General features: G+C 49.2%; 1 protein-coding gene across 1 annotated transcript in view; it reads left to right on the top strand.

Annotated features, from left to right (window-relative positions):
• adck1 (aarF domain containing kinase 1) overlaps positions 1–13,632 on the top strand; it is a 172,115-nt gene that overhangs the window by 65,125 nt on the left and 93,358 nt on the right. Inside the window, exon 4 of the mRNA XM_021573702.3 lies at positions 13,091–13,294. Within this exon, the coding sequence (XP_021429377.3) occupies positions 13,091–13,294 (204 nt within the window). The remainder of the gene's footprint in view (positions 1–13,090; positions 13,295–13,632) is intronic.

Below are 13,632 nucleotides of genomic sequence, written 5' to 3' on the forward strand. Positions count from 1 at the left end.
AGAAAGACTGCATTAGACATCATTGATTAGCCATCTTGCCTCGGGGGCCACAGGCAGCGCGAGACAGATTTTAAACATCACTTTAGATGAGTGTTGTGGTGGGCTAACGACAGAGCGGGACTAGGGAGAGCTCGGAGGTCTTCAATGTAACATGACAGAGCAGGGTTTTAAACTGCTGTATAGATGACTCAAGGTCCTGGTTTAGGGTCTCTTCAGTTGGTGTGAACATTTTGATAATTTTTAAACATTTATTTAACCTTCATTTATCCAAGAAAAGCCCGTTGAGACCCAGTCTCTTTCAAGGGGAGACCTGACCAAGAAGGCAGCAACAGTCAGAACATGACTTAATTAAAACATTGAACAATACAACAACATGATCCAGCCTTAGTAGTAGACACAGTGCACATGTGTGTACATCTCTGGCTGTCTAAGGTGTGTGTATTGGGTCTGTGGTAACCCCTTGTGGCTCATGTTAGTGCTCTGGCTGTGATGAACATTGATAATGACCCTGTAGAATCCTGACAGTGTTTTTGCACTGCTCCTCTAATGGTGTGTGTGTGCTAATGTCATTAATGTCTGCAGTTATCATCCCTGTCGCACACACAGCTCTGCTATTGGGAGAGGGAGAGAGCTGAGAATAGCTGCGAGGGGAGAGAGAGCTGTGAGGGGGAGAGAGCTGCGAGAATAGCTGCGAGGCGGGAGAGAGCTGCGAGAATAGCTGCGAGGGGGGGAGAGAGCTGCGAGAATAGCTGCGAGGGGGGGAGAGAGCTGCGAGAATAGCTGTGAGGGGGGGGAGAGAGCTGCGAGAATAGCTGCGAGGGGGGGAGAGAGCTGCGAGAATAGCTGCGAGGGGGGGAGAGAGCTGCGAGAATAGCTGCGAGGGGGAGAGAGCTGCGAGAATAGCTGCGAGGGGGGAGAGAGCTGCGAGAATAGCTGCGAGGGGGGAGAGAGGGAGAGCTGCGAGGGCGAGAGCTGCGAGGGGGGGAGCTGCGAGGGGAGAGAGCAGGGAGAGCTGCGAGGGGAGGAAAGAGCTGCGAGAATAGCTGCGAGGGGGGGGGATGCGAGAATAGCTGCGAGGGGGTAGAGAGCTGCGAGAATAGCTGCGAGGGGGGGGGGGGAGAGGGAGAGCTGTGATGGGAGAGAGCAGGGAGAGCTGCGAGAATAGCTGCGAGGGGGGGAGAGCTGCGAGGGGAGAGGGAGAGCTGCGAGGGGAGAGAGGGAGAGCTGCGAGGGGAGAGGGAGAGCTGCGAGGGGAGAGAGGGAGAGCTGCAAGAGGGAGAGCTGCGAGAGGAGAGAGGGAGAGCTGCGAGAGGAGAGAGGGAGAGCTGCGAGGGGAGAGAGGAAGAGCTGCGAGAATAGCTGCGAGGGGGGGAGAGCTGCGAGAATAGCTGCGAGGGGGGGGGAGAGCTGCGAGAATAGCTGCGAGAATAGCTGCGTGGGGGAGAGGGCTGCGAGAATAGCTGCGAGAGGGGGAGAGCTGCGAGAATAGCTGCGAGGGGGGGAAGAGAGCTGCGAGAATAGCTGCGAGGGGGGAGAGAGCTGCGAGAATAGCTGCGAGGGGGGGAAAGAGGGAGAGCTGCGAGGGGGGAGCTGCGAGGGGAGAGAGCAGGGAGAGCTGCGAGGAGAGGAAAGAGCTGCGAGGGGGGGAGCTGCGAGAATAGCTGCGAGGGGGTAGAGAGCTGCGAGAATAGCTGCGAGGGGGGGAGAGCTGCGAGAATAGCTGCGAGGGGGGGAGAGCTGCGAGAATAGCTGCGAGGGGGGGAGAGCTGCGAGAATAGCTGCGAGAATAGCTGCGAGAATAGCTGCGAGAGGGGGAGAGCTGCGAGAATAGCTGCGAGGGGGGGAAGAGAGCTGCGAGAATAGCTGCGAGGGGGGAGAGAGCTGCGAGAATAGCTGCGAGGGGGGAGAGAGCTGCGAGAATAGCTGCGAGGGGGGAGAGAGCTGCGAGAATAGCTGCGAGGGGGGAGAGAGCTGCGAGAATAGCTGCGAGGGGGGAGAGAGCTGCGAGAATAGCTGCGAGGGGGGAGAGAGCTGCGAGAATAGCTGCGAGGGGGGAGAGCTGCGAGAATAGCTGCGAGGGGGGGAGCTGCGAGAATAGCTGCGAGGGAGTAGAGAGCTGCCAGAATAGGTGCGAGGGGGGGAGAGCTGCGAGAATAGCTGCGAGGGGGGGAGAGCTGCGAGAATGGCTGCGAGAATAGCTGCGAGGGGGGGAGAGCTGCGAGGGGGGAAGAGCTGCGAGAGAATAGCTGCGAGGGGTGGGAGAGCTGCGAGAATAGCTGCGAGGGGGAGATCTGCGAGAATAGCTGCGAGGGGGGAGAGCTGCGAGAATAGCTGCGAGGGGGAGAGAGCTGCGAGGTGGGGGGGAGCTGCGAGGAGAGAGGGAGAGCTGCGAGAATAGCTGCGGGGGGGGGGGGCTGCGAGAATAGCTGCGGGGGGGCTGCGAGAATAGCTGCGAGGAGGGGAGGGCTGCGAGAATAGCTGCGAGGGGGAGGGCTGCGAGAATAGCTGCGAAGAGGGGAGGGCTGCGAGGGGGAGGGCTGCGAGGGGGAGGGCTGCGAGAATAGCTGCGAGGGGGGGAGGGCTGCGAGAATAGCTGCGACATGGGGGGAGCTGCGAGGGGGGGGAGCTGCGAGAATAGCTGCAGGGGGGGCAGCTGCAAGAATAGCTGCAGGGGGGGGGGCTGCGAGAATAGCTGCGAGAGAGGGGGAGCTGCGAGGTGAGAGAGGGAGAGCTGCGAGAAAGGCGTGGGGGGGTTGGGCTGCGAGAATAGCTGCGAGGGGGGTAGGGCTGCGAGAATAGCTGCGAGGGGGGGAGAGCTGCGAGAATAGCTGCGAGAGGGGGGGGGGGAGCTGCGAGAGGGGGGGGGGAGCTGCGAGTATAGCTGCAGGGGGGAGGCTGCGAGAATAGCTGCGAGGGGAGAGCTGCGAGTGGGGGGGGCTGCGAGAATAGCTGCGAGGGGTGGGAGAGCTGCGAGAATAGCTGCGAGAATAGCTGCGAGAATAGCTGCGAGGGAGGGAGAGAGCTGAGTATAGCTGCGAGGGGGGGAGAGGGAGCTGCGTATTGGGGAGAGGGGGGAGCTTTGAGGGGAGTGGAGAGAGCTGCGGGGGGGAGAGAGCTGCGAGGGGGGAGAGGGCTGCGAGAATAGTTGCGAGGGGTGGGAGAGCTGCGAGGGGTTGAGAGAGCTGTGAGAATCGCTGCGAGGGGGGAGGGATCTGCGAGAATAGCTACGAGGGGTGAGAGAGCTGCGAGGGAGGGAGGGAGCTGAGTATAGCTGCGAGGGGGGGAGAGGGAGCTGAGTATAGCTGTGAGGGGGGGAGAGGGGGGAGAGTGAGCTGAGTATAGCTGCGAGGGGGGGAGATGGGGGGAGCTGCGAGGGGAGTGGAGAGAGCTGTGGGGGGGAGCTGCGAGGGGAGTGGAGAGAGCTGCGGGGGGGAGAGAGCTGTGAGGGGGGAGATCGCAGCGAGAATAGCTGCGAGGGGGGAGATCGCAGCGAGAATAGCTGCGAGGGGGAGATCGCAGCGAGAATAGCTGCGAGGGGGGAGAGTGCTGCGAGAATAGCTGCGAGGGGGGAGAGAGCGCTGCGAGAATAGCTGCGAGGGGGGAGAGAGCGCTGCGATAATAGCTGCGAGGGGGGAGAGAGAGCTGCCAGAATAGCTGCGAGGGGGGAGAGAGAACTGCCAGAATTGCTGCGAGGGGGGAGATAGAGCTGCGAGAATAGCTGCGAGGGGGGAGAGAGCTGCGAGAATAGCTGCGAGGGGAGAGAGAGAGCTGCGAGAATAGCTGCGAGGGGAGAGAGAGAGCTGCGAAAATAGCTGCGAGGGGAGAGAGAGAGAGCTGCGAAAATAGCTGCGAGGGAGAGAGAGAGAGCTGCGAAAATAGCTGCGAGGGGAGAGAGAGCTGCGAAAATAGCTGCGAGGGGAGAGAGAGCTGTGGGAATAGCTGCGAGGGGGGAGAGCTGCGAGAATAGCTGCGAGGGGTCGAGAATAGCTGCGAGGGGGCGAGAGAGCTGCGAGGGGGGAGAGAGCTGGAGAATAGCTGCAAGGGGGGAGAGAAATGGGGAGCGAAATGTAGGGATAAAGAGGGAGTGAGGGTGCTGGGGTTAGTTGAGGGAAAGAGGGAGACTGAAATGGATGGAGTGGGCTTGAGAAAAAATGGAGGGAAGAAGAGAGGAAGTGAAGGGGCTGGGCATAGCTTAAAGTGAGAAGCTGAGGGGGAGAAAGAAAAGGAGGTAGAAGGGTAAAGACATAAATAAATGGAGAGAGGGAGTGAGGGGGCTGGCGATCGGTATAGCTCGGAAGCAGGAGCATGGGGATACTTTCTGTGTGTGGGTATGTGTGTCTGCATAGCATGTTGAGGATGTGCTAACATTGGACACCCCCTGTTTTGAGAGTGGGCCCATAGCCTTGGCTCCCTGTCTTCACGCCCCATACAAATCTACAACGCCATGATGATGGCATTCTGTTACACTGCCACCAATGGGGAAGATAATTAACTGCAGTGACTGAAATAGGAGAGGGGAGATGGAGAAGGCGAGAGAGAGAGACTGAGAGGGTGTTTGTGTGTGTGGTGCCAGGGTAAGACTGGAGGGGTGACAGGTGGCACGGTTTTTCCCTAGAGGATAAACCAGTGGAGAGGAAAATTCAACCTCCTTCCTCTCCTCTCCTCTCATTTTCCCTCTTCCCCTATCCTATCTCTCCCTCATGTACCCCTTATTTTTATTGACAATGTTTCCTTCCCTCCTTTCTCCTTCAGGCCCTGTTCCATACTATCACCAACTCCTCTTTTCAAATCATCCCCTTTCACACACTTTTTTTGATTCCTCCTCTCCTCTCTTCTCTTCTCTCCTTCCCCTGTTTCCTCAGTAGCTCACTCAGTGTGTGTGGAGTGTGTGGGGGTGAAACAGCCCATGTTTGGTTTGGCTCCACGGTGAAGTGAACGGTCTCCTCATGGCCTGACTGTGTAATTATCTGGGAGCTATACAGAAAGACTCATGTGAAGACCAAATTACAGCAGAGGAACTTGTTGATGCAATGAAAGCCTTTAAGTCCCAGGAAAACTCCAGGGCTGGGTGGCATACCAAACCTTTTTTGATGTACTCAAAGTACCATTATTAGCATTTTTTTTTAAACCACTCCTCTAAAAATGGTAGATTATCCAATACTGAACAAGGTCTGATTTCATTATTACTGAAAACTGGAAACAAAAATCTGGGAAACCAGGCCTGGTATTCATAGCTGACTTTGAAAAGGTTTAATGTACGACTGGAATTTATATATAAATGCCTGGAATATTTCAATTTTGGAGAATCACTTTTACAGTGCCTTGCGAAAGTATTCGGCCCCCTTGAACTTTGCGACCTTTTGCCACATTTCAGGCTTCAAACATAAAGATATAAAACTGTATTTTTTTGTGAAGAATCAACAACAAGTGGGACACAATCATGAAGTGGAACGACATTTATTGGATATTTCAAACTTTTTTAACAAATCAAAAACTGAAAAATTGGGCGTGCAAAATTATTCAGCCCCCTTAAGTTAATACTTTGTAGCGCCACCTTTTGCTGCGATTACAGCTGTAAGTCGCTTGGGGTATGTCTCTATCAGTTTTGCACATCGAGAGACTGCAATTTTTTCCCATTACTCCTTGCAAAACAGCTCGAGCTCAGTGAGGTTGGATGGAGAGCATTTGTGAACAGCAGTTTTCAGTTCTTTCCACAGATTCTCGATTGGATTCAGGTCTGGACTTTGACTTGGCCATTCTAACACCTGGATATGTTTATTTTTGAACCATTCCATTGTAGATTTTGCTTCATGTTTTGGATCATTGTCTTGTTGGAAGACAAATTTCCGTCCCAGTCTCAGGTCTTTTGCAGACTCCATCAGGTTTTCTTCCAGGTCCTGGTCCTGTATTTGGCTCCATCCATCTTCCCATCAATTTTAACCATCTTCCCTGTCCCTGCTGAAGAAAAGCAGGCCCAAACCATGATGCTGCCACCACCATGTTTGACAGTGGGGATGGTGTGTTCAGCTGTGTTGCTTTTACGCCAAACATAACGTTTTGCATTGTTGCCAAAAAGTTCAATTTTGGTTTCATCTGACCAGAGCACCTTCTTCCACATGTTTGGTGTGTCTCCCAGGTGGCTTGTGGCAAACTTTAAACGACACTTTTTATGGATATCTTTAAGAAATGGCTTTCTTCTTGCCACTCCTCCATAAAGGCCAGATTTGTGCAATATACGACTGATTGTTGTCCTATGGACAGAGTCCCCCACCTCAGCTGTAGATCTCTGCAGTTCATCCAGAGTGATCATGGGCCTCTTGGCTGCATCTCTGATCAGTCTTCTCCTTGTATGAGCTGAAGGTTTAGAGGGACGGCCAGGTCTTGGTAGAAATGCAGTGGTCTGATACTCCTTCCATTTCAATATTATCGCTTGCACAGTGCTCCTTGGGATGTTTAAAGCTTGGGAAATCTTTTTTTATCCAAATCCGGCTTTAAACTTCTTCACAACAGTATCTCGGACCTGCCTGGTGTGTTCCTTGTTCTTCATGATGCTCTCTGCGCTTTTAACGGACCTCTGAGACTATCACAGTGCAGGTGCATTTATACGGAGACTTGATTACACACAGGTGGATTGTATTTATCATCATTAGTCATTTAGGTCAACATTGGATCATTCAGAGATCCTCACTGAACTTCTGGAGAGAGTTTGCTGCACTGAAAGTAAAGGGGCTGAATAATTTTGCACGCCCAATTTTTCAGTTTTTGATTTGTTAAAAAAGTTTGAAATATCCAATAAATGTCGTTCCACTTCATGATTGTGTCCCACTTGTTGATTCTTCACAAAAAAATACAGTTTTATATCTTTATGTTTGAAGCCTGAAATGTGGCAAAAGGTCGCAAAGTTCAAGGGGGCCGAATACTTTCGCAAGGGGTTAAAGGTATGTATAGTATCCCTAAGTATAAACTGGTAAATAATGACTACTTGTCAGAGTAATAAACTGCCAAGAGGCGTAAAACAAGGTTGTCCACTATCAGCATATCTATTTATTATGGCCATTGAAATGTTCGCAATTAAAATCAGATCCAACAATAGTATCAAGGGCCTAGAAATCCTGGGCTTAAAAACATGTCGTTATTCATCTTTTCATTTAAATCCACAATTAGAATCCCTCCACTGCCTCATGGATGATCTAGATCATTTCTCGATTACAACCAAATTATGGTACTATATTACGTATTGGATCACAAAAATATACAACTTTTACATTACCGTGGAGTTTACCAATAAAATGGTCTAACGGTGAAGTGAACATACTTATATCTACTTATATTCTGAAAGAAAGAAATGATCTCATTCCAACACATTTCAATAGAAAGTTAGCAAAAATGATAAGATCTTGCTACCTTGGAAAGGAAAATACCTGTCTATTTGTGGAGAAATCACCCTGATCAACTGTATGGCCTTGCCTACACCTGGCAAGCCAGACACAATTTAATGGGCCTATTTATATAATGAATAGGGCAGAAGTTGTTTAAATGTTAAAGCGTTAGACCTCTCACTAAAGACTTTAGTAAGATGTTCAAGAATGGCCTTTTATCCTTTTATTCAGATTACAAGCGCACATTCAGGTATTTTAAAATAAATTTTGAAATAATTTTGAAATAATCTCTCAAATAATGCTGTTTTTAAAACAAGCCATATAAAGTTGGTTGCAAATTCAAAAGACAGAACAAATATTACAACAAATATTATGGTGAAACTAAAATATTTATTTTTTGGAAAAGGTATAATATTTGTAAATGATATCCTAAATAGGGCTGTTGGAGTTATGTCACACACGTAGCCAACAAAAATATATGGAAATGTCTGCTCTACTCAAAATTACAACCAACTAATTGCAGCATTACTGCAAAAATTGAGAGGTAAGTGGAAGGGGGAGAAAGTAAGGAACTTGTTTGTCGGGCATGCATTAAAGGAAATTATGATAAATCAAAAGTACCAGTTTAATTTAAGGGCTGAAAAAATGAAAGCTGTGCCATAAAGATTGCACAATTCTTGGGAAAGAGATTTTTAATTGTACCGATTCCATGGCACATGGTTTTTGAACTGATACACACAACAGCGGCAGATTAAACACTTCTTGCAACCAGTAGAATGTTATCTATATGGGGGATACAACCATCCCAGCTCTGCAGATTTAGCTGCAAACTGTCCACACTTATTCATTCAAAGAATTTTCTTTATTTTGACACATGGAATCATGTAGTAACCATTTTTTTTTTTTTTTTACATCAAAATATATATTTCATATTTGAGATTCTTCAAAGTAGCACCCTTTGCCTTGATGACAGCTTTGCACACTCTTGGTATTCTCTCAACCAGCTTCACAGGGTAGTCACCTGGAATGCAATTCAATTAACAGGTGTCCCTTACATTGATGGAAGCCACAATCTATCTGCAATATTAAAACTGATCTACCCCCTAAAAAATAAAACAATTATTATCTGGGAGTTGGAGAGAGGAGAGGCTGCTGCCTACAGTTGATCTGGCCCGGCTCACTCACTCACTAAAATGCCCACCGGACAACCATCCAATCTCCCACCTACCCTATTGTGAGAGGATTATGCTTAAATGATGCAGGGTTAAAGTGTGTGGATTTGTTTTTGTCCGTGTGCCTTGAGCATGTTCATTCCTCAACAAACGACTGAAACGCTGGAAACCAGGGAAGCTCGACTGCATGTAGAAATGGAGCACACTGCATACATGTCCACTTTAGCCAGTTCTAGTGTCACTGACGTTAATGTGCTGCTAACAGTTTAACTTCCTCCACTGCCCGACTGCCCCATACTGGGCTACAAACCAGTGATCTTCTCAAATCAAATTGTATTTGTCACATACACATGGTTAGCAGATGTTAATGCGAGTGTAGCGAAATGCTTGAGCTTCTAGTTCCGACCATGCAGTAATATCTAATAAGTAATCTAACCTAACAATTTCACAACTACCTTATATACACACACACACAAGTGTAAAGGAATTAATAAGAATATGTACGTAGAAATATATGAATGAGCGATGCCCGAACGGCATAGGCAAGATGCAGTAAATGGTATAGAGTACAGAATATACAGATGAGTAATGTAGGGTATGTAAACATTATATAAAGTGGCATTGTTTAAAGTGGCTCGTGATACATTTATTACATATATTTTTCCATTATTAAAGTGGCTGGAGTTGAGTCAGTATGTTGGCAGCAGCCACTCAATGTTAGTAATGGCTGTTTAACAGTCTGATGGCCTTGAGATAGAAGCTGTTTTTCAGTCTCTCGGTCCCAGCTTTGATGCACCTGTACTGACCTCACCTTCTGGATGATAGCGGGGTGAACAGGCAGTGGCTCGGGTGGTTGTTGTCCTTGATGATCTTTTTGGCCTTCCTGTGACATCGGGTGGTGTAGGTGTCCTGGAGGGCAGGTAGTTTGGCCCCGGTGATGCGTTGTGCAGACCTCACTACCCTCTGGAGAGCCTTACGGTTGTGAGCGGAGCAGTTGCGGTACCAGGCGGTGATACAGCCCAACAGGATGCTCTCGATTGTGCATCTGTAAAAGTTAGTGAGTGTTTTCGGTGACCAGCCAAATTTCATCAGCCTACTGAGGTTGAAGAGGCGCTACTGCGCCTTCTTCTCCACTCTCTGTGTGGGTGGACCATTTCAGTTTGTCTGTGATGTGTACGCTGAGGAACTTTCCACCTTCTCCACTACTGTCCTGTCGATGTGGATAGGGGGCTGCTCACTCTGCTGTTTCCTGAAGTCCATGATCATCTCCTTTGTTTTGTTGACATTCAGTGTGAGGTTATTTTCCTGACACCACACTCCGAGGGCCCTCAACTCCTCCCTGTAGGCCGTCTCGTTGTTGTTGGAAATCAAGCCTACCACCGTAGTGTCGTCTGCAAACTTGATGATTGAGTTGGAAGCAGGCATGGCCACGCAGTCATGGGTGAACAGGGAGTACAGGAGAGGGCTGAGAACGCACCCTTGTGGGGCCCCAGTGTTGAGGATCAGCAAGTTGGAGATGTTGTTACCTACCCTCACCACCTGGGGGTGGCCCGTCAGGAAGTCCAGGACTCAGTTGCACAGGGCAGCGTCGAGACCCAGGGTCTCGAGCTTAATGACGAGTTTGGAGGGTGCTATGGTGTTAAATGCTGAGCTGTAGTCGATGAACAGCATTCTTACATGGGTATTCCTCTTGTTCAGATGGGTTAGGGCAGTATGATTGTGATTGTGTCGTCTGGACACATTGGGGCGGTAAGCAAATTGGAGTGGGTCTAGGGTGTCAGGTAGGGTGGAGGTGATATGTTCTTTGACTTGTCTCTCAAATCACTTCATGAAGACGGAAGGTAGTGCTTCACGGAAACATGGCTCACTCGAGAGACGTTATCGCAGTCGGTACAGCCACCTGTAGTCATTTAGCTCAGTTACCTTCGCTTTCTTGGGAACAGGAGTAATGGTGGCCCTCTTGAAGCATGTGGGAACAGCAGACTGGGATAAGGATTGATTGAATAACCAGCCAGCTGGTCTGCACATGCTCTGAGGACGCGGCCGGGGATGCCGTCTGGGCCTGCAGCCTTGCGAGGGTTAACACGTTTAAATCTTTTACTCACTTTGGCTGCAGTGAAGGAGAGCCTGCAGGTTTTGGTAGCGGGCCGTGTCACTGGCACTGTGTTGTCCTCAAAGCGAGCAAAGAAATTGTTTAGTTTGTCTGGGAGCACGATGTGTTCCGCGACGGGGCTGGTTTTTCTTTTGTAGTCCGTGATTGACTGTAGACCCTGCCACATACCTCTCGTGTCTGAGCCGTTGAATTGCGACTCTACTTTGTCTCTATACTGACGCTTAGCTTGTTTGATTGCCTTGGAGGGAGTAGCTACACTGTTTGTATTCGATCATGTTTCCGGTCACCTTGCCCTTATTAAAAGCAGTTGTTCATGCTTTCAGTTTTGCGTGAATGCTGCCACCAATCCACGGTTTCTGGTTGGAGAATGTTTTAATAGACACTGTGGGTACAACATCACCGATGCACTTGCTAATAAACTCACTCCCCGAATCAGCGTGTTCATCAATGTTGTTGTTCGACGCTATGCGGAACATATCCCAGTCTACGTGATATAAGCAATCTTGACGCGTGGAATCGGATTGGTCGGACCAGCGTTGCACAGACCTGAGCACGGCTGCTTCCTGTTTTAGGTTGTCTATAGGCTGGCAGCAACAAAATGGAGTCGTGGTCAGCTTTTCCGAAAGGAGGGCGGGGGAAGGCTTTATATGCGCCGCGGAAGTTAGAATAACAATGATCCAGGGTTTTGCCAGCCCGGGTCGCGCAATCGATATGCTGGAGATATGCTTAGGGAGACTTGTTTTCAGATTAGCCTTGTTCAAATTCCCAGCTACAATAAATGCAGTCTCAGGATATGTGGTTTCCAGTTTACATAGTCAAATGAAGTTCTTTCAGGGCCGTCGGTGTCTGCTTGGGGGGAATATACACAACTGTGAATATAATCTAAGAGAATTCTCTTGGTAGATAATGCGGTCGGCATTTGATTGTGTAAGGAATTCTATGTCAGGTGAACAAAAGGACTTGAGTTCCTGTTTGTTGTTATGATCACACTGCATCTCGTTAATCATAAGGCATCCCCCCCCCCCCCCTCGCCCTTCTTCTTACCAGAGAGATGCTTGATTCTGGCGGCTCGATGCGTGAAGAAACCAGGTGGCTGTACCGACTCCGATAGCGTCTCTCGAGTGAGCCATGTTTCCGTGAAACAAAGAATGTTAGTCTCTGATGTCTCTCTAGAAGGTAACCCTTGCTTTGATTTTGTCTACTTTGTTGTCAAGAGACTGGACATTGGCGATTAGTATGCTCGGGAGCTGTGCGCAATGTGCCCGTATACGGAGCCTGACCAGAAGACCGCTCCGTCTGCCCCTTCTGCGGCGCCGTTGTTTTTGGTTGCCGGCTGGCATCCGATCCTTTGTTCTGGGTGGTGGACCAAACATTGGATCCACTTCGAGAAAGTCCTATTTCTGGTCGTAATGTTGGTGAGTTGCTGGGGAAACAATGTAAGAAATAACACACAAAAAACAAAATACGGCATAGTTTCCTAGGAACGCGAAGCGAGGCGGCCATCTCTGTCGGCGCTGGACCATACTCCTTAACAGCGTTCCAACGGGTTGAGCCACACAAAAGGTACTTCTTGGATGGCTCCATCTGACATTGCAAGCTAGCTTTGGAGTTTTTTTGTTTAAAATGTCTTATCGTTGTTGCGTTGTCGAGAGGGAACCGGCAAGTGTATACCATGTGTATCCTTTGCATATGACTATTAAAACTGGAAACTTGAGTGAGCTTACTGTATGTTCTTAACTCCGTTACAATAGGACGGCTGATGCTAGCAGATGGAAAGGCTAATGCTAATTGATGACTCGTAGATGATTGCCAATGGTAGCTGATGCTAGCTGATGGCTAGTGCTACAGTGGTTGATATCTAATGCTAGCTGGCATCCATATAGCCACATCTGACTGGCTAAAGGAGAAGTCATATAATGAAGTGAGCCTCTGTTCCCAGACGGTGCTGATGTGGAGTGGTCCCCTGACGGTTAAGGAGGTTACAGAGGGGTACAGGGGGTTGCAGGAAGAGCCTGTGTGTTTTTGGCAGGGGTAAAGGGCTAAAGGGAGCTCATTTCACGCCCCTTTATTTGCACAGGTCCCAGGAGAGCGACATTATCAACTCCACCAGCTGGTTCACACACGGCATGGAAATCACATTACACTTAACGGCCCTTCAGATGCAACAATGTGCTTGAGAGATAATGCTGAACGTGTGTGTGTTTTTTGTATTTGCCATCTATTTTCATGCCCTGTTGGTACAAAACTGAGTCTGTTTTGATAAAGATGATGGCGTTCATGACACTGCCGCTAACAATGACGACGTTGATGATGATGACCTTGACTTATTGCCATGATGTTGACGATTACGACGATGACAATGAAATGGAGGACGATGATGAGTAGTCAACCATTATTCCAATGACATGTGTCCCCCCCTCCTGCAGGTGCACCATCGGTCAGCTGAGAGACTGCGTAACCTGTGCTGCGCCAACAGAGGCACCTTCATCAAGGTGGGTCAACACCTGGGAGCCCTTGACTACCTCCTACCTGAGGAGTACACCTCCACCCTCAAAGTCCTGCACAGCAGAGCACCACAGAGTTCTATGGAGGAGATTCAGCAGGTCATCAGAGAAGAACTGGGGAAGGAGGTAGGCCTGGGGGGGTGGGTGGTAGATCCTGGAGTAGATGTGTTTGTATGTTTATTGATTGTGAATATGGGGACAGTGGAGTTTTTCAGCTTTGTTTAGCATTTTATCCCGCTATGAACTAAACAAGTGGGAAGATTGTCGGGTGAAAAGCTTGGTAAATCAGGCCCTTGGTTCTGAAAGCACATTGGTTCTAAATAAGGACTGTTGGTTCCAGAAGCGTTTTGGTTATACTGTAGATGGGTCTTGTGTCTGTTTTGTTATGACAGTCTTTTAGACTGTGTCTGAGACGAGGTAATTGTTCTGTTATTTGGGCACGACTTTCCTTGGTCCTTCTGTCA

This window comes from Oncorhynchus mykiss, chromosome 19 (assembly GCF_057628025.1).
Source record: "Oncorhynchus mykiss isolate SJ-2025 chromosome 19, ASM5762802v1, whole genome shotgun sequence".
Taxonomy (NCBI): domain Eukaryota; kingdom Metazoa; phylum Chordata; class Actinopteri; order Salmoniformes; family Salmonidae; genus Oncorhynchus; species Oncorhynchus mykiss.